The sequence below is a fragment of the Muscardinus avellanarius genome (genome assembly GCF_963383645.1).
Source record: "Muscardinus avellanarius genome assembly, chromosome: 6".
NCBI classification, from domain to species: domain Eukaryota; kingdom Metazoa; phylum Chordata; class Mammalia; order Rodentia; family Gliridae; genus Muscardinus; species Muscardinus avellanarius.
In genome coordinates, this window is record NC_137791.1 from 138,056,936 (window position 1) to 138,082,157 (window position 25,222).

The 25,222-nt window shown below is 44.9% G+C and overlaps 1 protein-coding gene across 1 annotated transcript in view; it reads right to left on the minus strand.

The window, feature by feature from the left end:
* The window catches only part of HTT (huntingtin), a gene marked incomplete at both ends in the record, with an annotated part of 126,838 nt that overhangs the window by 70,190 nt on the left and 31,426 nt on the right, over positions 1-25,222 (minus strand). The window contains 12 exons of the mRNA XM_080697081.1: positions 251-348; positions 435-593; positions 1,767-1,904; positions 2,105-2,216; positions 3,493-3,611; positions 3,865-3,988; positions 9,136-9,476; positions 10,975-11,055; positions 15,829-15,876; positions 16,993-17,197; positions 17,751-17,929; positions 18,721-18,862. Of these exons, the coding sequence (XP_080553207.1) occupies positions 251-348; positions 435-593; positions 1,767-1,904; positions 2,105-2,216; positions 3,493-3,611; positions 3,865-3,988; positions 9,136-9,476; positions 10,975-11,055; positions 15,829-15,876; positions 16,993-17,197; positions 17,751-17,929; positions 18,721-18,862 (1,746 nt within the window). The remainder of the gene's footprint in view (positions 1-250; positions 349-434; positions 594-1,766; positions 1,905-2,104; positions 2,217-3,492; positions 3,612-3,864; positions 3,989-9,135; positions 9,477-10,974; positions 11,056-15,828; positions 15,877-16,992; positions 17,198-17,750; positions 17,930-18,720; positions 18,863-25,222) is intronic.

Genomic DNA, 25,222 nt, shown 5'->3' on the forward strand with positions numbered 1-25,222 from the left:
GGAATGAACCAAAGAGTTTTTTGCCTTTGACCTACACCTCCAGTCCTATTTTATTTTTTATTTTTGAAACAGGGTCTCACTAAGTTGCTGAGGATAGCTGCAAATCTGCAATCCTCCTGTCTCCGCCTGACAAGTACTAGGATTATGGACATGCACCACCATGCCCAGCCATTAAACTCCATTTTTAACTAGAACAATGGTAAAATGTCCGCTCATCAAAGGAATAGTTTATATAAAGGATCGTGCTCACCCTCACAGCTGTACAAGCCAACTTGCAAGTAACAGAAGACTCATCCTTCAAAGTCTTCCGCAGCAGAGGGATGCAGTCCACCAGAGAAAACCTATTTCCTAAGTAGAAGAACAAGCAATGAGCTTCTTCGCACAAACTTACTTTGAGAGTGCTGTCTAGAGGACTACTGACAACCTGCTGTTACCTGTCAGGGTTCTGATGGTGCCCAGCCAGTCCCCCACATGGAAGCGGGACCTGTTGAGGATGGAGTAGATGAGGGTCCCACAGAGAATGGCCGTGGCGCCTCTGACCTGAGGGTCTCCATGATTAATGTAGTTCAAGATATCTGACACATACTGCTCCTCTGTGGAGAGAAATTGCTCAGCCACTGTACAGTTTCCTACCAGCAACTTTCTATCCCTAAATAAAAGCTAAATCACAGAGAAGAAGGGAGTCTTTCCAAATCTGTAAAGGACTTGACTATAATAAGCTTAAGTGCCACCAAAGCTGGGTGTGGTGACACACACTTGTAATCCCAGTACTTGGGAGGCTGAGACAGGAGGATCACAGGTTCCCAGCCAGCCTCAGCTGCTTAGTGAGGCCTCTGCAATTTAGTGAGACCCTGTTTCAAATTAAGAACAAAATTAGGACTGGGGGTGCAGCTCGGAGGTAGAATGTGCCTGGGTTTAATCCCCAGTACCACAGAAGATTTTTTTTTAATGTTTTGAGATTTAAGGATTCTGGATTCATCATATTGCTGATATCACCTCAATACAAGATATTTTTTTTGGATATAATTCCAGGCTGTCAGGCAATAATCAAAATTCTAAGATTTCATTTCAAAAAAAGATCAGAAAAGTTCAAACTATTACACACTTAACCTAATGTAAATTTAAAAGCAAGCTCTGCCCCTCCACTCACAGGAAAGTAAAGAGAGAAGGCGGGAGAGGATTCCTGCACTGCAACGACCGCATGCGACAGGAGATGGGGCCAGCAGTGCCCCAGCCTGCCTCGGCCAGCGCCCACTCATTTCTGCGCGTGCCAGCCGGCCCGGCCCAGTGTGACTCAAGATCTTGACAATGCAGTTGGTGCTTCAGGTAAAAGTCCAGTATGTGTGTAAATGGCTCTTATGCTCCCAGGGCTCTAATTTGTTTTGCTTCCTATTGTTTTGAGGTTTTTGTTACTGGGAACTGAACCAAGGGCATTTTACCTCTGAGCTACACCCAGCCCTATTTTACTTTTTATTTTGAAACAAGGTCTCGCTAAGTTCCTGAGGGCTTCCCTAAGTTACTAAAGCAAGCCTCAAACCTGTGATCCTCCTTCTCAGCCTCCCAACTACTGGGATTATAGGCGTGCACCACCATGCCCAGCTCCACTGTCTGTGTGACAGAGGCTATGGAACCAAGAACATGGCTGTGTGTGGTCTGTGGAGAACTACAAAGAGCCCAGAGGCACAAGGACTCAAAACACTCCCTGCTCTAAAACGAAAGATGACACAATGACAGGACCTGAGGGAGGAGGTGAATTTGGAACATACCAGGGTATTCTGTGGTGTCAAGAGGTACTTTGTACAATTTGCTGAAGAAAGACTCTGGATGGAGGGCCACAGCCGCGCCGACACAGCTGAGGGCCAGGGCCTTCACGCTGACCCTCACGTCTCTGTCTGGAACCAGCGCTGCAGCGAGACCACAGCACCACCTTCAGCCTTTTCAAATAAATAACTGGACCCAATGTACTTCCGCCCCGTGCCTCCTCCCTACCCCACCAGTGAGGAAAGCAAACCCCAGGCAAATCCCAGGAGTGAGCCGGCGACGCCCCGAGCCGACCCAGGAACCGTAGCGCTCCCCAGCTCTGCGCCTGCTCTCCCCCACTTACCATTTTTTTCCCCAGTTAGCAAAAATGAAGCAGACAAAAGGCGGACACAATGGACCAGAGGCGCAGAGTCGTCGTCGGTAGACCGACCTATGTCACCTTTGATTCTGGAAGGCTAGAACAAGAAACAAGCATAGTTTGTCTTATAGTCAAAGAGACGATACCCTCATTCCTGAGGTCATTCACCAAATGGTTCCAGAGCAGCACTTAAGCCCGGTGCCAGGGACAAGAGATGCCTGTGTCTGCCCAGACATGAGACCGATGCTAATGAGCAGAGGAGACGCTGCATCCCAATTAAGGCAGGGGACCCGCTGGCAGGGTGTACTACACGGGAAGGCATTCAGGAAAGGCAGCTCAAGGGCCGGGATGCGAGCAGTTTCAACAAGACAAGCAGAAACCACTCAGGCAAAGGGAAGAGTTGGCGAAGCCCAAAGGTTGGAAGGAACTGTGCTGGCACAGGGACGCGGCAGAACTGTCAGAGGGTACAGTTCTGAGGAGGTAGTGAAGAGGGCACTCAACTACCAACACGCTGCTTGCCCTTGAAGAATTTGACTGCAAAGACAGCACCCTCACATGTAAAAGGTTAACAATGCAAAAAGCAATCTTTTAAATAACTCAGTAGACCAAAAACAAAGCCATTCACAAGTAATGAGTGGTCAAAAAGATCAGGCAAGAAGCTGGGTGGGATGAAGTACACCTGTAATCCCAGCTACTTGCAAGGCTAAGACAGAGGAAATCAAGTTTGAAGCCAGCCTTGGCTACTAAGCAAGGCTTTGTCTTAAAATAAAAAATAAGAGCCAGGTGTGGTGCACAAACTTTTAATCCCAGTACTTGCGAGGCTGAGACAGAAGGACCACAGGTTTGAGACCTGCCTCAGCTACATAGTGAAACCCTCTGCAACTTAGTGAGATTCAAAATAAAGAATAAAAGTAGGGGTGGAGGTATAGCTCAGAGGTAGAATGCCCCTGGGTTCAACCCCCAGTACTGCAAAAATAAATAAATAAATAAATAAATAAATAAATAAATAAATAAATAAATAAAGTAGCTCCGTGGTGGAGGGCCTCTGGGTTCAATCCCCAGTACTGAAAAAAGAAAACACAAATCAGGCAGGCCACGCACAAACGTTCAATGACCTGTCCATGAAATCGGACAAAGCAGCGCTCAGCACAGGGCACATGTATCAGGGGAGGTGCATCAAAAGAGGCCAAAATCTGGCAATTCTTAAGGATTGGTGTGGACCCTGGAGAGGAAGGAGGAAGGAAAGAACGGAGTCACGGTGAGTACTTCAAGGACAAATGAACAGCCCAGAGGTGAACGGGGCAGGCAGGGCGGTCATGGAGGCCCAGTGCAGCTCCAGGCTCCTGCACCGCTCCCGCCCAAGCAGTGCTCACCTTGTTTTCTTGATCGCCAGATTCAGCAGCTTCATCTCTCGACACAAACTTATCAATACTGCTGTCAGAAGGCTGCCTGCTGTGACCCGTGCTGTCTAATAAATGTGCCTGTTGAAGGGCTTCAAAAACAGAGAAATAGAGATGAAGTAACACGTTTTCAACTAAAGCACACATGAGTATTTACACAAAGATAACACAGGATTTAGATCAATAAAAAGTACCACCATTCCTAAACTGGTCATTCTTATCAACTATTTATAACGGAAAAAGCAAAGATACCAAAAGACTTATTCTTGGAAGCAAAGACGACATTCAGATGTCCATGGCTGAAAGCAAGAGCTTTCTGCAGCGTCTCACCTGAAGTGAGCTCACCCAGAGAGGAGTTCCGGAACGCATCCGAGGCGACGTGGGGAAGAATGCCTGCAGCTTCCTCCTCGTCGTCCTGTGGTGGTCCAGGCTGCGCGCCCGCGCACTGGCTGTCAGGTCCGTCTAACACCTGTGCGGATGAAGGGCACTGTGAGCGCTCTGCAGGACAGGCCCTCCAACACAGACAGCACGCTATTCGTTATTCAAGGCCACAGACGCAGGTAGCTGGCCAAGTTAACTACTACACTGTTGAAAGCATCTACAACTTTAAAAAATCTCCCAAAAATCCAATCTGGAAACTTCTTTTTGATATAAAGAGAAAAAAACAGCAGTAATATTCAAGAATAGATCTCATACTAAGTTGGAAATTAGTACAAATAGGACAATAATATATGCTAAGATACACTATAATATACATTAATATTATAATATTACATTATAATGGCCCCTAAACTGCTAAAATTGAATTTACTAAAGTTTGGACACAGTTTCTTACGTGTGGAACCATAATGAGGTCACAACTACACTGTAAAATGTTTCATATCCACTTGAAATGTGTACAATTTACCTAAAAGGCTGAGCAATGGGCTCTCAGAGTACTACCAAATCTTACTGTAATTTTATTGCTATGTCACTAAGCAAGCATTCCAGGGGAATGCTGGGGATGTGGCTTAGTAGTAGAGTGCTTGCCTCCAACACACTAGGCCTTGGGTTTGATTCCCAGCACCAAAAAGGTAAAATAAAAATAAAAATAATCCAAATTCCTCAAAAGTAACCAAACGGATCTTTCCTTTGCCCTCTATCCTTCAGGGAGTTTACGGGATTGATAGGCTAAAATCAGAAGTGTCACCATAATAATAAACATTTATTGACCACCCACTGCACATCACACAGGATCATAAATACCTCCCTTAACTTTTTTTTTTTTTTTTGTGTGTGGTACTGGGGATGGAATCCAAGGGCATTCTACCTCCGATCTACATCCCAAGCCCTATTTTTTATTCTTTCTTTATTTTTTTTTTTATTTTTATTTTTTTGTGGTACTGGGGTTCCTGGAAGCCCTTCTACCTCTGGGCTACACTCCCAGACCTATTTTTACATTTTCATTTTGGAAACAGGGTCTCCTAAGCCAGCGCGCGCGGCTGGCTTCGAACCTGCGCGATCCTCCTGTCTCTGCCTCCCAAGCGCGGGGATTACAAGCGTGCGCCACCACGCCCGGCTTATTCTTTATTTTGAAACAGGGTCTCACTGAGTTGCAAAGGGCCTCACTAAGTAGCTGAGGCTGGCTCTCTTTTCTTTTTTTATTTTTATTTTTGGTGGTACTGGGGATGGAACCCTTCTACCTCCGGGTTACACTCCCAGACCTATATATATTTTTATTTGGAAACAGGGTCTCTTGAGCCAGCGAAGATGGCTTCGAACCTGCGCAATCCTTCTGTCTCTGCCTCCCAAGTGTGGGGATTACAAGCGTGCACCACCACGCCTGGCTCCCTTAATCTTATTAATAATTGTCTTATGTATGTCCAGTCATCATCCTGGTTTTCATGGAAAAGAACACTGAAACAAAGAAGGAAGCAGACTGTTCCAGGCTACTGAGCCCAAAATGGCAGAGCCAAAGTCCCCACCACAGAAGGTCTCCAGGAACCAAGGCCCGCCCACCCTGCTGAGCACTGAGGGCTCCTGGCTCCAGCCCACCCAGCCCTACCTGTTTTCTTTTCCAAGGTACTTACAGTCACCTGCCTATACACTGACTTACATAATTAGATTCACGGTTTACTATCTGCCCTGCACACACTCACTCTGGAATGGGAGCAGGTCAAAGATGGTCTGTGGGCCAACCCCACCCATGGCCTGCTTTTCAAAAAGAGGATTCTGGTGCATCCAGTGGTGTGCATATGTTTACATACTGCTTGGGGTGGCTTTCACAGTTAGCAGCAGAGACGAGGGAGGTAAGACTAGCCAGAGCCTGCACAGCTAATGCAGTCAAAAACGTTTCCTATTCGGCCCCTATAGAAAGATCTGACAAGACCTGCCCTCCAATATTAGCTTCATGAGTACACAAGTTTTGCTACTAAAGCTTCTACTGAACCCATTCACTTTCAGAATGATGTTAGAAAATAATAGGGACTCAATCTTTTTAACACATAGCTAGTGATTAGATAAAGGATATAGAAGCATCTCACCAACTAGAAAGACCCACACTGACGGAAGGCACATCAAGAGAAGATGCTAAGCCAGGCGCGGGGTGCATGCCTGTAGTCCCAGTATTGGAAGGCTGAGATAAGAGATTACAGATTCCTGACCAGCCTCAGCAACTTACCAAGACCCTCTGCAACTTAGTGACATCTGGTTCAAAAAATAAAATAGGGTTAAAGGTCCAACACAGAGGTAGAATGCCTCTGGACTCAGTCATCAGTAATACACACACGCATGCGCATGCGCTTGTCCTGAATGTCTGCGAGCCAGGAGCTCTGTGCCGAAGGCTGGATCACAGACCCCACTTATCACATCATGACCTCAAGCCACTAGTGATGACGTAGGGCAGGAGGGGACAGCAATGGCAGGCCAGATCAGGACCTGCTGCAGACAGAACAAAGCATGCTCCACTTCTGCTCTGTGATTCAAAGTTTTATACTCATTATAGCATCTCATTTCTATTTTAGGAAGGCTTTGCAAAACTTAAAATTTAGAGGCAAGTCAAAATATTCACACGATATCCTTAATAAAATATATGCAATAGTAGCAAGACACTTAATCTTACTAACTTATTGAAATTAAAATTGGGGCATTACACCAATTCACTTCTTTACCATATTACCATACCAAAAGAACTGAAGCAGAGACTCAAAGAGATACATATACACGTATATTCACAGCAACAGTGTTCTCCATAGCTCAAATGCAGAGCGCAGCCAATGTCCACTGGCAGGTGAGGGAAGAAACCAATGTGGCCCTTTGTAACGCAATCTCACTCAGCCTAAAATGTTAGGAAATTATGACGAAGGTCTCAACATGAGTAAGCCTGAGGACATGCTAAGTAAAATAAGCCAGTCACACAAGAACAAACACTGCATGATTCCACTCAGGTGAGGAGCCTATAGTCATCAACTCTGAAACAGGACGGTGCCTTCCAGGGCTGGAGGAGGGCACGAGGATTTAGTGTTTAAAGGGGACGGAGCTTCAGGAAGGAAGAGGAAAAGAATTACAGAGCCAGATGGTGAAAATGCTGTGCAACATTATTAGATGTATTTAATGCCTCTGAACTGTACACTAAAAAGTGATTATTTCAACCCCAAGCACTGCAAAAGAGAAAAGGTAAAGATGATAAATGTGGGGAGCCATTAAGGTTTTCCCTTAAAATAATATTTCTGACTCAGCTGACTGTCCTTCGCCCAAAGTCAACAAGGTTTGGGGTCATGGAAAGTTCAAAGTAAAAGGTCTGAGAGTAGCTCAGGTGGTGATGGCATGAGGGGTTGATTGACCTGCCCGTGATGTATGTGCTTTGGATCTGTCTTTATTGTATTCAGGTGGTGATGGCACGAGGACATTGAGTGACCTTAACTCTATAAATACCTCAAGAGAAATAAACCCGGGGTCGGCCCAGTAGAGACTGGCGACCCTCCCATGCTTCAAGAGAAATAAACCCGGGGTCGGCCAGTAGAGCTATCGACCCGGGAGTGGACTGGCGATCCTTCCGTGCTTGAATTAAAATTCTTTGAGTTAAATTCTTAGAATTAAACTCTTTCATCCTCACTCCTCTCTTCGGAACCCATACTTTTGCCGGCTGACTCTAGCAAATTAAATATACACATTAATATACTTTACTACAATGAAAAAAATGGAGTATAAAACTCAAAATATACTTGTATCAAACTTTCTACTTAGACAACCTGAGTGGGGTGTCGTGATGCACACTTGTAATCACAGTATTTGGAAGGCTGAGACAGGAAGATCACAGGTTCGTGGCAAACCTCAGCTACTTAGTGAGACCCTGTTTCAAAATAAAAACTAAAAAATAGGGCTGGGGGTGTAGCTCAGAGGTGGAATACCCCTGGGTTCAATCTTCATTACCTAAAAAACAAAACAAAAAGAAAAACCCTTAAGGTGTCTCCAAATGCAAAGGACTGAAATTCAAAGTTATAAAACAGAATACAAGCCAGGCAGTAATTCCAGTACTTGGGAGGCTGAGATAAGGAGGATCCAGGTTCACAGAAGCCTCAGTCACTTAGTGAGACTCTGTTTCAAAATAATAATTAGTTGGGCATGGTGGCACACGCTTATAATCCCAGCATTTGAGAGGCTGAGACAGAAAGATTCAGGTTCTTGGATAGCCTCAGCTACTTAGTGAGGCCCTTTGCAACTCAGTGAGATCCTGTTTTGAAATAAAAAATAAAAACAAGGGCTGAGGTGAAGCTCAGAGGTAGAATGTCCCTGGGTTCCATCCCCACCACTACTACTACTACTACTACTACTACTACTACTACTACTATTAATAATAATAATAATAATAATAATAATAATAATAATTTTTAAAAATAGGACTAGGGGTATAGCTCAGAGATAGAATTCCCCTGGGTTCAATCCCCAATACCACCAAAACTGAAATATAAAGTAAAACAGGATATGTTTGTTGTAAAAACCTTTGAAAAATAAAGAAGCATTAATAATATTGCACAGTATAAGTTTTAACAATCACATTTCATTAAGACCACACAGCTGTCTAATAATAGTCTCCTAATGGATTCTAAAAGTCATTACTTAGGTGGATGTGGTGGTGCACACTTATAATACCAGCATTTGGGAAGCTGAGACAGGATCACAGTTCACGGACAGCCTCAGCTACTTAGTGAGGCCCTCTGCAACTCAGTGAGACCCTGTTTCAAAATAAAACATAAAAAATACGGCTGAGGGTATAGCTCAGAGGTAGAATGCTCCTGGTTTCCATCCCCAGTACCACAAACACACACAAAAAAAGTCATTATTTAACCAAGGCTCAACAAAGTCTGAAAGCCTGTCAAGGGTCTCAGTTTTAGCAGGGTGCAGAGAATCAACTAACCTAGGTTTGACCTTCACATTCAACACAAAACCCTAATTGCTTCCTTCAGTGAATGTATCAGGCAAAGTCAGGCCCTCAACTGACAATCTGAGCTAGTGACCTCTGGGCTAGGGGTGGGGTCAGAATGGCGGCAAAGTCAACAGGAGGCCCAGGTCTGGCCTTCAGGACAGCTGGGGATTCAGCAGGGCCCTGCAGAAGACAGGAACCCTCGGCCCACTTACAATTTCAGAACTGTCAGAAGGGGTGACTGCTGAGTCAGGGCCCTCGGTGGTGGTCTGGGAGCTGTCACTGATGGGCGAGGAGGCCTGGGTCCCATCATTTAGGTCCGTGGCAGGGTCGGAGGGGACAGCACTGATCTGGCTGGAGCTGTGGCTCAAGATGTCCTCCTCGTCCCCGTCAGTGGCAGCACTAGTCAAGTCACAGCCGGACAGATCCACGGAGTCCGCCTGCAGTGTGTGCTGCGACCGCGGCTGCTCAGTGATGATGTCGTGACCCACAGACCCAGGAGTGGAGACCCCCGAAGAAGCAGTCAGCTCTCCACCAATCTCACCCTTCACAGAGGCTGAGGACAAAGAAATGCTCATGGTCAGACAGTGGGAGGACACACCAGAGGTGTGCAAAAGTACAGAGTTTATTGTCATCAAATGTTCCAACGCAGGACATCCTGCAACGCAGTGAAAACATGAACTACCAGCATGCATGCTCCACCTGCCGCAGTGAGCAGTGGCAGGACAAGGACAACCAGGAGATATTTTAAAATGTCTCAAATGGTTTTTACTGCAAAACCAAAGTTCAGGTTCTTAAGCAACCACTCCAACCTTGACCACAGCACCTACAAGATGACTATGCACAGAGGCAGCCAGGCAGGGGCACAGACCCGGGTACTCTAAGCAAGCAAGGTAGGAACGACAGTAAATTCTTCGTCTCCTTGGGGTGCGCTGTTTCAACCCCTGTTTTAGATCTCTAATGCAGTCCTATTCTCCTGTGGGATAAATATATACCACTTTTTCCTAGTTTAATTTTTTCTTTTTCTTTTTGGTGGCACAGGGGATGGAACCCAGGGGCACTCTACCTCCAAACTACACCCCCAGCCCTATTTTTTATTCTTTATTTTGAAACAGGGTCTCACTGAGTTGCAAAGGGCCTCACTAAGTAACTGAGGCTGGCGGCAAACCGCGATCCTCTTGTCTCAGCCTCCCAAATGCTAGGATCACATGCAGGCACCACCACGACTGGCTCCTAGTTTAATTTTTAAATTCCCATTTAAAATCAAACCCACTTCAAGAAGATGGATCTCCAGTTGTGGGCAGTGGTCACTTCTGGAGGTAACTGGGTTGTGAGCACTTGACCTTTATATTGTTCCAATCATGGGTAACCCTATTTTCTATTCCTTATTTTGAAATAGGGTCTCACTGAGTTGCCGAGAGCCTCACTAAGTTGCTGAGGCTGGCTATGAACTTGTGAACCTCCTGTCTCAGCCTTCCAAGTACTGGGGTTGTAAGCATGTATTACCACACCTAGCTATTTTATAATCAGGAAGGGAATCTATTTTTATTTTGTAAAATTAAAAAATTAATAACAATCACTGGCATTTTTTCTGATTTTTCTATCCAAATATTTTGGACTTATTTTCATTTGTCTAAAAATATTCTTTGGATAGGATTACATCACCCAAACCACCCTCATTTAATCCAGTTACGAATGTCTTACTACTGGTCTCTTAGCACACAAAGAACTTGCTTAGATAACTGTGAAAGGAGGCAGGCTCCTCCAGGTCCACAGACAATTCTTACCCCATTCTCGTCACCATGACCCACCCAATTCAGGAGACATCCCTACCCACCATCTCCTGTGCAGAGAGGTGAACTCAGGAGGGCAAACCTGGTGATAAACAAGATGAAACACAGAGAACACTGCAAAGCGAATGCCGCTGCAGAGGTTGAATCACCCCTACGGAGCAGGCCGGCCCACAGACACCACCCGACCCGTGGCTGAGGAGAGGGACGCAGAGGTGGGACGGGAAGAAACAGACCAACTGCAGCTGCTCACTCCTGACCCACCCGCAAAGGCGGAGCTGCCGGCTTCTGACCTCGACTCCGGGTCGTCCTCCAAGGCCTCTTCTCCTCCCAGGAGCACTTTGCCTAGTAAATAATGCAGCAATATTCCTTTTAAGTTTGCTAAAAACGAGGACTTTAAAAATTAAATGCACATCCTAACTGAAAAGCATTTTTAATATACTCTCATACAGTTTAGCATCATATATATTTTATACTTCTAGAGTGTTAAACACAAAGAATCCAAAGATAATATGTTTAGAGTGCTTTAAAATCAAGAAACCTATATAGAACATAGCTGAAAGCAATAATTCTCAAACTATACCACAAAATATTTTAATAATTAATGTTTATTGATTTAGTTATTGTTACTGTCAAATAATTTATAATACTAATTAACTTTGTGGGGGGGGTCTGGGGACATGCCCACATGCTCAGGAACATTTGACCTCTGAGCTACAACCCCTGCCCTATTTTGTATTCTTTATTTTGAAACAGGGCCTCACTAAGTAGCTGAGGCTGTCTGAGAACTTCCGTCCTCCAGTCTCAGCCTCCCAAATGCTGGGATTATAAGCCTGCGCCACCACGCCCAGCTTATTTAACTTAAAAATATTAAGCTATGGCTGACAGGATCCAACTTTATTAGCCTTGGAATATCCATGCCCTACATCTAACAGCACATCAGAATTTGTACATAAAACTTATATAAATAAGCCGGGCGTGGTGGCGCACGCTTATAATCCCAGCATTCAGGAGGCTGAAACTGGAGGACAGAGGTTTGCAGACAGCCTCAGCTACTTAGGCCCTCCCCAACTCAGTGAGACCCTGTTTCAAAATAAAGAACAAAAAATAGGGGAGGGAGGATAGCTCAGAGGTCAAATGCCCCTGGGGTCCATCCCCAAACCCACACACACACACACACAAAAAAAAAAAACTTATAGCTAAGAACCAGGGCTCGAGCACTATACAGTCTGCGAGAAGGAATAACATGCCTTCTGCAAAGCTCTAAAATACATGCTATAGCTCATGTTGGTGAGGAATATTAGTGAGGAAAAAGGAACCACAAGTTCTAATATTATTTTACTGTACCAATTAAATCATAACAACTATATTACATACAAATGTCATTAAATGGCACTATCTAAATAGTTACACTTAGGCCGGGCGCAGTGGCGCACGCTTGCAATCCCAGAGCTTGGGAGGATGAGACAGGAGGATCGCGCAAGTTCGAAGCCAGCCTCGGCTACTTAGTGAGGCTCTCAGCAACTTAGTGAGACCCTGTTTCCAAATAAAGTATAAAAAACAATAGGCCTGGGAGTATAGCCCGGATATAGAAAGCCGCTGGGTTCCACCCCCAGTACCACCAATAAATAAATAAATAGTTACAATGGCAATTTCCAATTTCTAATATAAACCAGAGTTATGATAACTCCTATAAATTTACGTGACACTAAAGGCACAAAAAATTAGAAAAGGAAACCTAAAATCTTGATGAAAATAACATCACTTGGTATAAATACTAAATAATATGGCCTTTTATAACAGAACAAGTGATTTACATTGAGATACAGATCTTAATGAAATCAGTCTCTACCCTTCAATCAGTGGTTTCCAAGTATGTGAAACAACAGCCTCCCTAGGGGCAGGTTCTCTGAAGGCACCAGGGCAGGGCTGCCACCAGAGAAGACTCCAGGCCACTCCTGCCCCCTTACCCTAAGCCCACAGACAACACAACTCTGCTTGTTACGTAGCTTCTATGCCGGCAGTTTTTCCTAAAGAAAAATATATATTTTATATAAATATAAATAAATATATGTATATGTGTGTGTGTCTCTCTCTCTCTCTCTCTCTCTCTCTCTATATATATATATATATATATATGTATATGTATATGTATATGTATATTACAGCTACAACCAACCAACAAAGTTTGCAGATCTCAGTCCTAAATGGAAAAATAAAGTTAGAAGGACTGAAAAAATTCCCAGTACTTGGGAAGCTGATAGGAGGATCATAGGTTTAAGGAGAGCCCAGCAACCCAGTAAGACTCTCAGCAACCTAGGGAGATCCTGCTTCAAAAAATCATAATAAAATCAGGCTGGGAGTGCAGCTAAGTGGTAGGATGCTCCTAGGTTCAATCCTCAGTACCACAAAAAATAAAATTTAAAAAGGGCCAGGCGTGGTGGCGCACGCTTGTAATCCCCACGCTTGGGAGGCAGAAACAGGAAGATCACACAGGTTCAAAGCCAGCCTCAGCTGGCTTAAGAGACCCTGTTTCCAAATAAAATATAAAATAGGTCTGGGAGTATAGCCCAGAGGTAGAAGGGCTCTGGGTTCCATCCCCAGTACCACCAAAAAATAAAAAAATAAAAAATAAAAAAAGGATTGAGGAAAGATCCCATACCCTAAGCAGAAGAGGACAGAACAGCTTATCTAAATGGTCTCAGTCAGTGCTAGCTTCAGCAGCATATATATTAAATGATCTCCATCATCTTTTCCATTATCTCTGGAAAAGGTGACTAATAAACAAGTTATCAGAGCCAGGCGTGGTCGTACACACTTGTAATTCCAGTACTTGGGAGGCAGAGACAGGATGACTGCACATTCACGGCCAGCCTTAGCTACTTAGTGAGACCCTCTGTAATTCAGTGAGACCCCATTTCAAAATAAGAAACAAAAAAATAGGGTTGGGGGTATAGCTCAGAGATAGAATGCCCCTGGGTTCAATCCCTAGTGCCGCAAAAAAAAAAAAACAAGTGATCAGTAACTTTGTCTCATGTGTCCAACAAGAAATTTTCCTTAATCCAAGAAGAGACTGAGTTTTCCTAGAATCCCTCTGGCATTTAAACAATTTCAATGCTCCTCTAAAGTCTCAAACTCAAGTAACTATCCCACACAATGATAGCCCAAATGTTTTTTGTTTTTTGAGACAGGGTTTCAAAACCAGGGTCTCGACATGCTCTTTTACTCAAGTTGGTCTTAAATTCTTGGGCTCAAGTGATCTGTCTTGTCTCATCCACCCCAATAGCTGACTGAGATTAGAGGCATCAGCCACCCTGCCCAGGTTCCAAATGTTATTGATTCCAAATTTTTCAAGGAAATGTTTTCATAATTCAGTGAAGGGCAAAATGTTATTCCTGTTAGGATTCCATTCAATACTATAGAGTATTAGGTATTAGCCTCTCACACACTCAAATTATGACACAAAAAAGATGAGTGTGTGTGTGTGTGTGTGTGTGTGTGTGTTACTAGAGACTGAGTCTAAGGGCTACCCCATCAGCCCTTTTTATTTTATTTATGTATTCATGATTGATTGATTGATTGATTGATTTGTGATACCGGGGATGGAACCCAGGGGCATTCTACCTCCAAGCTACAGCCTCAGCCCTATTTTTTATTCTTTATTTTGAAACCAGGTCTCACTAGGTTGCAAAGGGCCTCGCTAAGCAGCTGAAGCTGTCCATGAACTGTGATCCTTCTGTCTCAGCCTCCCGAATGCTGGGATTACAAGCGTGCGCTGCCATACCCGGTTCTCCTTTTTTTTTTTTTTATTTTGAAACAAATCTTGCTAAGTTGCTGGAAGCTGGCCTCAAGCCTGCAATTTTCCTGCCTCAGCCTCTCAAGCACTGAGATCACAGGTGTGTACACCACCATGCCAGGCAAAAGTATCAGAATCAGCTGGGCGTGGTGGTGCACGCTTGTAATCCCCGCGCTTGGGAGGCATTGACAGGAGGATCGCGCAGGTTCGAAGCCAGTCTCGCTGGCTTAAGAGACCCTGTTTCCAAATAAAAATATAAAAAAATGGGTCTGGGAGGGTAGCCTGGAGATAGAAGGGCTTCCAGGAACCCCAGTACCACCAAAAAAAAAAAAAAAAAAAGTATCAGAATCAGTCTTTTTATATTTTGAAACAGAAAATGACAGCAGTTCTTTCCTACAGAAACCCAAAATGAAAAAGAAAGTAATTGGTTTTGCAAAGTGATAATGTGCACAAAAACTGTCGGATTATATATCAGGAACCTTTGGATTTAATAAAAATAAATTAATCATGACAGAACACTTTGATAAGCACAAAGTTAAAAATGGCTAAAACTGATAACCCAGAGCTACTGAATAATATTTATGACTAATTCTAAAGAAAATTCACTAGGATTGTGTTATGATTTGATTTTAAAATGCCTCCAAGAAAAGCTCCTGTGTGAGGCCACGCGGCCAGGCTGGGAACCAGGCAGAAGCGAAGCACTGGGGCGTGGCCTGGGGCTGCATCCATCCCTGGGCTTGTCCTCTGTGTCCTTCCCAGCTGCCAAGGGGGAGAGTGGCTTTTCCTCCTGCCAGGCCCTGAGCAACAGCCCTGAGGCGCTGATCTCTGAAGCTAGGAGGCCCAAATACGCCTTTCTTCCTCTAAGTTGTCACAGTGACAAAGAGCTAAGATGAAGGCAAGTGGCTTTATAAACACAACACATCCTACAGGAGGAGCAGGTGGCCTGAATCTGCCAATAAAGTTCTGTGACAACACAGGCTGCTGGCAGCTCGCCCATCCTCTACAGCTGCATTCCTGCCCCAGGCAGAGTTGACAAGTTGTCAGTCTCTTTTACAGACCCTATGGCCCGCAAAGGTCTGTAAAACATCTACTCTCTAGCCCGTCACAGAAAATGTTTTCTGGACCATGACCTACAGCGTTAAGATTTTATGATAAAGAAGCGATTCTTAAGGGCCGCCCTATATAATTTCAGGCCCAGTTATCATATTCCAGAAACATCTGCATATTGATCACTTTAGTGGAAAGAGATACAGAGTCCCCTACAATATGAAAGTAGAGAAAAAGTGGGCTCAACACATGACTCAGATTTCTATAATACTTACCTTTCTGTTTTCTTGAAAGAACAGGGCTGCATGAGGAACCCCCTCCCGCTGTAAATCACAGAAAATAACAGATGAAAGTAAGGTAACAAGATGCTAAAATCTAGAAGAAATTTAAAAACCCTAAAAAAAAAAAACTTGATTAAACTTTAAAACTAGGGAAAATGTGAACATATTTTCATAAGAAATGCTTAAACACCACACTTTGACACTTTCAATTCCAATACAAAAATTAAATGAACATGCAAACATATAGTTCTAAAGATATGTCAAAAGAGCTAAACTAAATTACACCTTAAAAGCCAAATTAAAAATATTAGAGAGCTCAGATTACTAGTTCAACTAATGATCAACTTTCATTGGAAACAATAATTAGAGATGAGTATTCCAATAATTAGTTGTAAGACACACAATCCACAGTGGAAAAAGAATTACTCCCTGCAAAGGACAGCAGACAAAGCACATAAGGCGTTCTGCCCAGGGTCCTGGCAAACATTCCCGTTCTCCAGTCTCTGGATGGTATCAGACATCCAGTCAACTCTCATTTGTCAACACAGTGAGCAAAGGCCCTCCCCCCGCCCAGCCCCCCTGCAAGAGCCCCAGGTGAAAAGACCTGCTCCATGCCAGGCCCCCTTCTGGAGGCTGGAGGGATCCCTACACTAGCTCCCACAACCTCCTGTCACCCTGGGTCCTCCGAGCCCTCTGCTCTAGCACAGAAGCCCCTCATGGAGTTAGGCCCAACGCCCACAAGAAGAGCGGACCCGGTGGGGGCAATGCCTTGCGCAATAAGGCATAGGAACAGAAGAAATTTTCTCAAGTGAGGAGTCAGGGGACATAAAGAAACTCTAAAACCCAGAGGAAGACTTGAACACACCATCCTAGGCAAACTAACATGAGGCTCCTGGAAATACTTTTCCTAATGTTTTCCTCTAATGATACCTGAAAAGCCAAGGTAGGGCTTAGTTAGAGAGTCGGGGCGCCAGGCTTTAATAGTTTGGCCTCGTTCTGTCAGCTAACATTCTGAACGTTGTCTCCTCTGTGTAAAGGAAGAAAGCCTGCACCGCAAGTGCCCACGAGGATCGGCTGTAAAGCGCCCAGCCAGGGCCCCTGTGCCGAAGGGACCCACCAGGCCACACTCAGTCTTGGCAGAACTCACTCAGAACACACCTAGAAGCTCCACGATGCTGCCACTGCGGCTGCGACTCCGGGCCTCCTCTTGAGCCGCCACCACCTGCCCGAAGCCCCCCGGCATGGTGAGCGCGTGCAGCAGCTCAGGAGGGGGTGTACGAAAGAGCTGTTGCAAGAGTTCCAGGGCCCCCGTCACCACGTTGTGGTCTGGGTGCTGCGTGTGATGCAGAGTCAGTTCGTAAACCTACAGACAGACACAGGCATTCAGTTATGGGGTTTAAAATGGAGCTTCCGTTCTAGTTTGTTTGGGTTTTTTTGATGTTTTTTGTTTTGGTTTGGTTTTTGGTGGTACTTTGGGATCGAACTCAGGGGCATTATATCTCTGAGCTAATGCTCCCAGACCTCTTTTTTTTTCTTTTGCGATACTGGATATAGAACCCAGGGGCATTCTACCTCCGAGCTACACCCCCAGCCCTATTTTTTATTCTTTATCTTGAAACAGGGTCTCACTGAGTTGCAAAGGGCCTAAGTAGCTAAGGCTGTCCACGATCCGCAATCCTCTGGACTCCACCTCTCGAATGCTGGGATTACAAGCACCACCACACCCAGCTTTAATTTTTTATTTTGATACAAAGACTAAGTTGCTGAGGCTGTCCACAAACCACGATCCTCCTGTCTCAAACTCCCAAATGCTGGGAAGACAATCATGCGCCACCACGCCCATCCTCTGTACCACAATCAAGTGGGTCTTGGTGCACTCGTTGTCAAGAAGGGGCCAGAGGCTCCCCGTGTCCCACCTGGACAAGCTGCTCTGTGGAAGGAGAGACTTCCATCTCTTTCCGTGTCACCCCGAAGCTGCCTTTTAGGCTCGTGTCCTTGACCTGCTGCTGCAGCAAGGGCCCTAGATACCGCAAGGTGAGCAGAACGCCGAGGAGCAGGGGCGTGGGGTGTTCTTCCTCCACAGGAACCAGCAGGCCTGCAAAGGCAGTCACAGGACTTCTTACAGCTGACCTGCTGTTGGACTCTGTTAATAAGAGGCTCACAGGAGAGCCCTACTCTAAACCAGTGAGGAGCGATAAAGACAGCGCTACTGCGAAGGAAGGACAGATGTGTGCCTGGACCCAGGCCTGGCTTTGCAGGGCCCATAAAGCGAGCATGGCTGCAGTGGAGAGTCAGGCAGTTATTTTATATCACCGTCCACATGCTCCTTCACCAGTGCTGACTTCCAGTTACCCACACAATAGGAGAGACTGCCAGCCACCTTACAGAGAGCCCACGGGAGTCAGGGCACCAGCAGGCCTCAGAAATGAAGGGCCAGGTGTCCTCAAGCATAGCTGAATTCTACACAGGCACAAAGACCTACTCTGACAAAGCTAACATCTACCCGCCAGCCAGTGATCAATGGCCTACACTGAAAACGAAGGGGTAGTCTGTGTGTGTGTGTGTGTGTGTGTGTGTGTGTGTGTGTGTGTGTACACGCACGCATGCGCGTAAGTGTGAGAGAAATACTGGGGATTGAACCCAGGGGATTCTACTCTGAGCTACACCCCCAGCCCTATTTATTTTAAAACAGTGTCTAAGTTTCAGAGGGCCTCACTAAGTAGCTGAGGCTGGCCACGAACCTTCAATCCTCCTGTCTCAGCCTCCCAAGTACTGGGATTACAAGTGTGTACCCCCCCCCAGCTGGTAGCCTGCTTTTAAGGACTTTTCAAAGGTCTACCTTGTATCAACGCTGGCAAATGGACCACTTGCACACCTCCACCTTACCTAGCAGCACATTTAAGAGCCAGCTATAGAAGTACTGAGTCCTCCTGGAGTGCTGGCAGATGCTCACTGCTGAGCTGGCCGCAGTCCGTCGGACGGTCGGGGAGCTGGACTTCAGATTTGCTATGAAAGCCTTCAACAGAACCTGTGAAAGCAAAATCTCGAGCTGATGAACAATGCAACCCCTATGAAACTCAGCGCACAGTTCATAAAACTGGACTCGAATTAGGAGCTTCGCAGCTGAAGCTGGGGCTTGGTGGTAAAAGAAGTCTGCCTAGCATGCATGTGATCCGGGCTCCATCCCCAGCAGCGCAGAATGGAGCAGAAAAAAAAGAATGAGGAACTACAAATTCTTGCAGAATACAAATTATAAGTGATTGTGATTATTCCTGCAGCTGAATGAAAAAACTCTAAGCGCGGGGCAGTTAAAAGCAGTTTATAAGCATGTCGTCTACTCACTTGTTTGTAAACTGTATGAGACTTCGCTCATCACCTAAATCCTCTCCGTGAAGGGAGAGGCCTCAGCTTCTCCAGAGGTACACCGTATTGGTTGGGGACAGGGGGAATAATGACACTATATAAAATAAACAGTTTTAAAAAATAGAGCTGGGCATGGTGGCACAAGCCTGTAATCCCAGTACTTGGGAGGCTGAGCTAAGAAGACCGCAAGTTCACTGCCAGCCTCAGCTACTTAGTAAGGTTCTCCACAACTTAGTGAGACCCTGTTTCAAAATAAAGACTAAGCCAGACATGGTAACACATGCTTGTAATCCCATCCCAGCATTTTGGAGGCTGAGACAGGAGGATCTCGCAGACAGCCTCAGCTACTTAAGTGAGGCCTTCTGCAACGTAGACTGTTTCCAAAATAAAGAATAAAAGAATAGGGCTGAGAGTATAGCTCGGAGGTAGAATGCCCCTGGGTTTCACCCCCAGTACCAGAAAAATAAATAAATAAAGACTAAAAAATAGGGCTGGAGCCAGGCCTGGTGGCACATGCTTGTAATCCCAGTGCTTGGGAGGCTGAGACAGGAGGCTTGTACAGACTCGAAGCCAGTCTCAGCTACTTAATGAGGCTCTCAGCAATTTAGTAAGACCCTGTTTCCAAATAAAATATAAAAAAATAGGTCTGGGAATGTAGCCCGGAGGTAGAAAGCCCCTGGGTTCCACCGCCAGTACCACAAAAAAAAAAAAAAAAAATAGGGCTGAGGGTGTAGCTCAGAGGTACAATGCCCCTGGGTTCCATTCCCAGGACAAAAAATAAATAAATAAATAAATAAATAAATAAATAAATAAATAAATAAATAAACAAATGATAAAAAAATATATATATAGGGCTGCAGTGTAGCTTAGAAGTAGATGCCCGGAGACTTCCGGGAAGATGGTGACGAAAAAAAGCGCGGCTTACGAGCCCCACTAACAACCAATCTCTATTACCACAAAATCAGCTCTTTCATAGCCAGAAAACACCATCAGCAGAGAAACAAAAAAGGTAAATACAAGGGACAGAGAAAAAGAGGGCTGAAAAAACGAGACACCAGAAAGAAACCAGACCGCAGTGCTGCAGCCGGAGCCACGCGGACGCCATCTTTCCTTCCAGCACCAGGCTCCAGAGAGGAGGGGAACTCAGAACTGAGCTCAGAGCCAGAGAGGAGAAACGCCGGCCTCACGGCCAAGGATGCAGCAGCAGCGCCATACTGCCGGTGTCAGTGGCGATTCACCAGATGGCACCAGACCAACGAACTCAACAGCCCGCCAGGCTCCAGAGAGGAGTGGCAGACAGCAAGACGAGGTGAGCCCCTGTGGATCAGTCGGGCGGGATTTGGCAGATTTTTTGGCGCAGGGAGCGTCTAAAGCTCCCAGGGACTGGGCTCAGCGCACCCTGCAGGGACTCAGAGCGGAGCTCAAAAACAGAGAAGAAATACGCCAGCCTCATGGCCGAGGGCGTGGCAGCAGCGCCATATTGCTACCGGCGGCAGCAGCAGCGAATTCACCGAGTCCACTACAGCTCCATCAGCACACTCAACAACAGTGAGTCAAACTGCAGCCCTTAGAGGAGAAATCCCAGTACTGACTCCCAGGGACTTGACCCAGTGGGGGAGTGGCGGTGGCAGAGATATCACACTATAGTCACAACCCCATGCAGGAGAACGCCCAGCCGGGCACCCGCCCCCCCATGGTCTAAAGCAGCCTCGATTGACTCCCTGGGTCTGAGACTCTGCGATACAACCCAGTAAAGGAGTAGTGGGGACTGAGATACCACAGACTCAAGATCCAGAGCACCTTAAGTGAAGTCGTAGTAACCCAGGGAAGAACCCAGAGAAGGCACAAACTTCCGAAATTATGGGAAAGAGGAATAACAATGGAGCAGTGAATGCCCACAACCCCACAACATCAGAACCTGATAAAACAGAAATTCAGAGATTTCTAGAAGATCAAATCAGGAAAATAACTGCAGAAATAATAGAGGTGTTTCGAAAAGAATTCAGAGAGAGCCAAAAAGAGATAAAGGATGTAATCAATTAAGTAAAGGTCTCAATTCAAAGTACAACCAATTAGACCAATGGAGAATAGAATCTCGCTCCTAGAAGATGATCATTCAAAAAATGAACACATAGTTTCTAATTTAGAAAAAAAAAATCCCAAAGCAGGAATCTGACATTGAAGAAATGGGCCCATTTTAAGAGAGCTAACCTAAGAATACCTAGAATAGAGGAGGGAAAAGAAGGTGAAATCAAAGGGATCAACAAATCTCTTCAAGGAAGTAATAGCAGAAAATTTCCCAAACATAGAGCAAGAGGTCGATACACAGGTCCAGGAAACTTATAGAACTCCCTTTAGACAGGATCGGAGAAGAGGATCCCCACGCCACATAATTGTCAAAATGACCAATGTGGAAGCCAAGCAGAGAATCTTAAAGGCAACAAAAACAAAGGGCCAAGTGACATTCAGAGGCAAACCAATTAGAATCGCTCCAGACTTCCCAAACCAAGTCATGAGAGCCAGAAGGGCTTGGAGTAACATATTCCAAACTCTGAAAGAAAACAACTTCCAGCCAAAAATTTCCTACCCAGCAAAACTTTCTATCAAATTAGATGGAGAAATAAGAAGCTTCCATGACAAACAGAAACTGAAGGAATTTATGTCTTCAAAACCAGCGCTACAGAAAATACTCAAAGAGATTAACTACAAAGAAGAAATAGGTAACACACACCAGAACCAGAGAAACAAGATTCTCCATCCAACAGACAACTAAGATTGGCTATCTTTGGAGATTCATTATTTATGTTAGTCTTTTACCTATCTCTAAATTGTATTGTTTGCTTTTATTGTTGCTAATTTTTAGGATTTCTAGTTGGAATATTAATATACCTTCAGATATAGCATTTGGAAATATTTTATCCCATTCTATCAGTAACTTTTAACTCTGTCTACATTGTCTTTGGACATACAATATTTTTTTTATTTTCTAAGGAGTTTGTTTACCCTTCTGTTGCCTGTGCCATTGAAATCATATCCAAGAAATCACTGCCAATTTCAATGTTGTGTGGTTTTATGACACAGATTTTCTTCTAAAAGTTTATAGTCTTAAGATTTATATTTAGGTCTTTTATCTATTTTGAGTTAATATTTGTATATGGTGTTAGGTAAGGGTCCAATTTATTCTTCTTCATGTAATTATTATTTTTCAACAATATTTAGTTAAAAGATTATTATTTCCTCCACCAAATGTCTGTGGAAACCTTGTCAAAAATAACTTGACAATATAGGGAAGAATTTATCTCTAGGCTTTTATTTAACTCCAATGGTTTATATATCTGCCTTTATAACAGTACTACACTGTTTCAATTATTGTAGCTTTATAACATTTGAAATCAGAAAATATACATCTTCTAGCTTTGTTCCTTTTCGAGATTGTTTTGTGTATCTAGAGTCCATATTCCATATTAGGATAGATTTTCTCTGAAAAATAAAAAAATAAATGTGTGATCGTTTCACCTAAAAAAAAAAAATTCTCTGGTAAGAAAGAAAGCAAAAAGAAATATTGAAATGTTATCTTTAAGTCATCAAAAGCTTGGTATCAGACAAATGAAACTGTTATGTGAGATTACCATTGTTAATTTTGGATAAATTGCTATAATACTAGATGTCAACCACTAAGCCAAGCATGGGAAGGAGGAATGGGGAGGGAACGGGGTGGGGATCGGGTAGGGGCTAACTGGGCGATGTGTGCATGTATGTCTACAAAAGGTTTTTTTATACCATTATGATGTATGAATACAGTGTACCCCTGTGTTCAATACCTAGTACTGCAAAAAAAAAAAATTAAGTAAGTAATTACTAGGGCTGGGGTGTATCTTGGAGGTAGAATGCCCCTGGGTTCCATTGCCAGTACTGCAAAATAAATAAATAAATGATTTAAAAAAATAGGTCTGGAGGTGTAGCTTTGAAGTAGATGCCCCTGGGTTCAATCCCCAGGACTGGGAAAAAAACAAAAAAATAAAAAGGGCTAGGAGTATACTCAGAGGTAGAATGCTCCTGGATTCAATTTCTAGCGTCAAGGAAAGGGAAGGGAAGGGAAGGAAAGGAAATCAACGAATACTGAAGTAAATGAAAAAGAATACTAGGCAACTACAATGCTCAAGGACGCCTAGCAAAGCAGTGGCGCAGTGACCAAGACGCACTCTGACTGCTGCGCCTAACAAGTTAAAATCTAAACCGTGCCTGTGATCCCAGCACTTAGGACGCTGAGATGGGAAGACCACAGGTTCGGGACCAGCCTCGGGAACTTAGCAAGGCCCTCAGCAACTTAGTGGGACTATTTGAAAATTAAAAATAAAAAGAGCTAGGATGTAGCTCAGAGCAAGAATACCCCTGGTTTCCTCTAGGATGATAGAAAGAAGATCCTATTTTCAACAGTGCCCATTTTAGTCTTAACAAAAACTATCCAGAAGCCGGGCATGGTGGGCACGCTTGTAATCCCCACGCTTGGGAGGCAGAGACAGGAGGATCGCGCAGGCTCGAAGTCAGCCGTGCTGGCTTAAGAGACCCTGTTTCAAAATAAAAAAATATATTGCCGGGCGTGGTGGCACACGCTTGTAATCCCCGCGCTTGGGAGGCAGAAACAGGAGGATCACGCAGGTTCGAAGCTAGCCCCGCGCGCTGGCTTAGGAGACCCTGTTTCCAAATAAAAATGCAAAAATAGGTCTGGGAGTGTAGCCCGGAGGTAGAAGGGCTTCCAGGAACCCCAGTACCACCAAAAAACAAAAAAAACAAAAAAAAATTAAAAAATAGGTCTGGGAGTGTAGCCTGGAGGTAGAAGGGCTTCCAGGAACCCCAGTACCACCAAAAAGAAAAAAAAACTATCCAGAAAATGAGGAGAGGTGACCACCCAGCTACATGCATGCGGTAACCATGTTACTTCAGAGCATCCATTCCCAGGGCGCGGGTCTAGCCCGAGGGGGTAGGGGACACATCCACTCTCACCATGTAATGCATGCTCTGCCAGGCCCGGGCCCAGGCATCAGGTGAACACAGAGCCGGGAACTGTTAACACTACGCCCGAGCAAATCAACTGGCGTCTAATTCCAAAGTGTCTCCTCAAAAGTGAGGTTGCACAGACTGGTCTCAGAGGCTCATCAAGTCTCAGTGACTCTGTGGATGAGACTCTGAAGAGGACACGCAAGGCAGAGGACTCATCCCAGCCACAACCCTTGCCCCTGGTGGTGTGTGGCTACCATCCTCCCCTGGACACTACTGCCCGGAGACTCTATCAACTCAGCGTTGACAAATGCTTTTAGCTCAAGACAAGATATTAGCATCTTATAGAACTCCTGTGAAAACACACATACACGTCACTGAAAAAAGTAAATTAAGAAATTCTGAGCTGGGCGTGGTGGCCACATCTGCAATCCTACTACTTGGGAGGCTGAGACAGGAGGATCGCAGGTTCGCAGCCAGCCTCAACCATTTACCAAGGCGCTCCACAACGAGTGAGACCCTTTTTTCAAAATAATAAATAAAGGGTTGTCACTCAGAGTTAGAATGTCCCTGTGTTGCCTCCCAGTGCCATCAAAAGCATAAGTAAAAGCAGCATTCTGTATTAGTCCAACTCACAGACATCACGGGGACTACCCTGAAGAGGACGCCCACTCGGGGCCTACACTGTGGAGGAACAGAGAGTCATATCTAGCCCGAGAGCTGCGAGGGCTGTCTGATGTCTGCTCCCACAATCCCACAGCTCCGCCGACAGAGGTACCTAGGCCAGGCTCACACGGGGCTCGGAATCGGGTGGAGGGCAGTCAACTAAGTGGGCGCTGCACTTTTCAAACACATACATGAGATAGTCACAAAGGCACTTTCAAAGGGAAAAGACACATAAATCCTTATAGTTTAGCGTTAAGAGCACTTTACAGATTGAAAGTGAAAATTAATTCATGTCATACTAGAACGAACTCCTCAGGATGTCCAAAGCTAGCAACTGCAAGTGTTGGGAAGGATGTGGGCC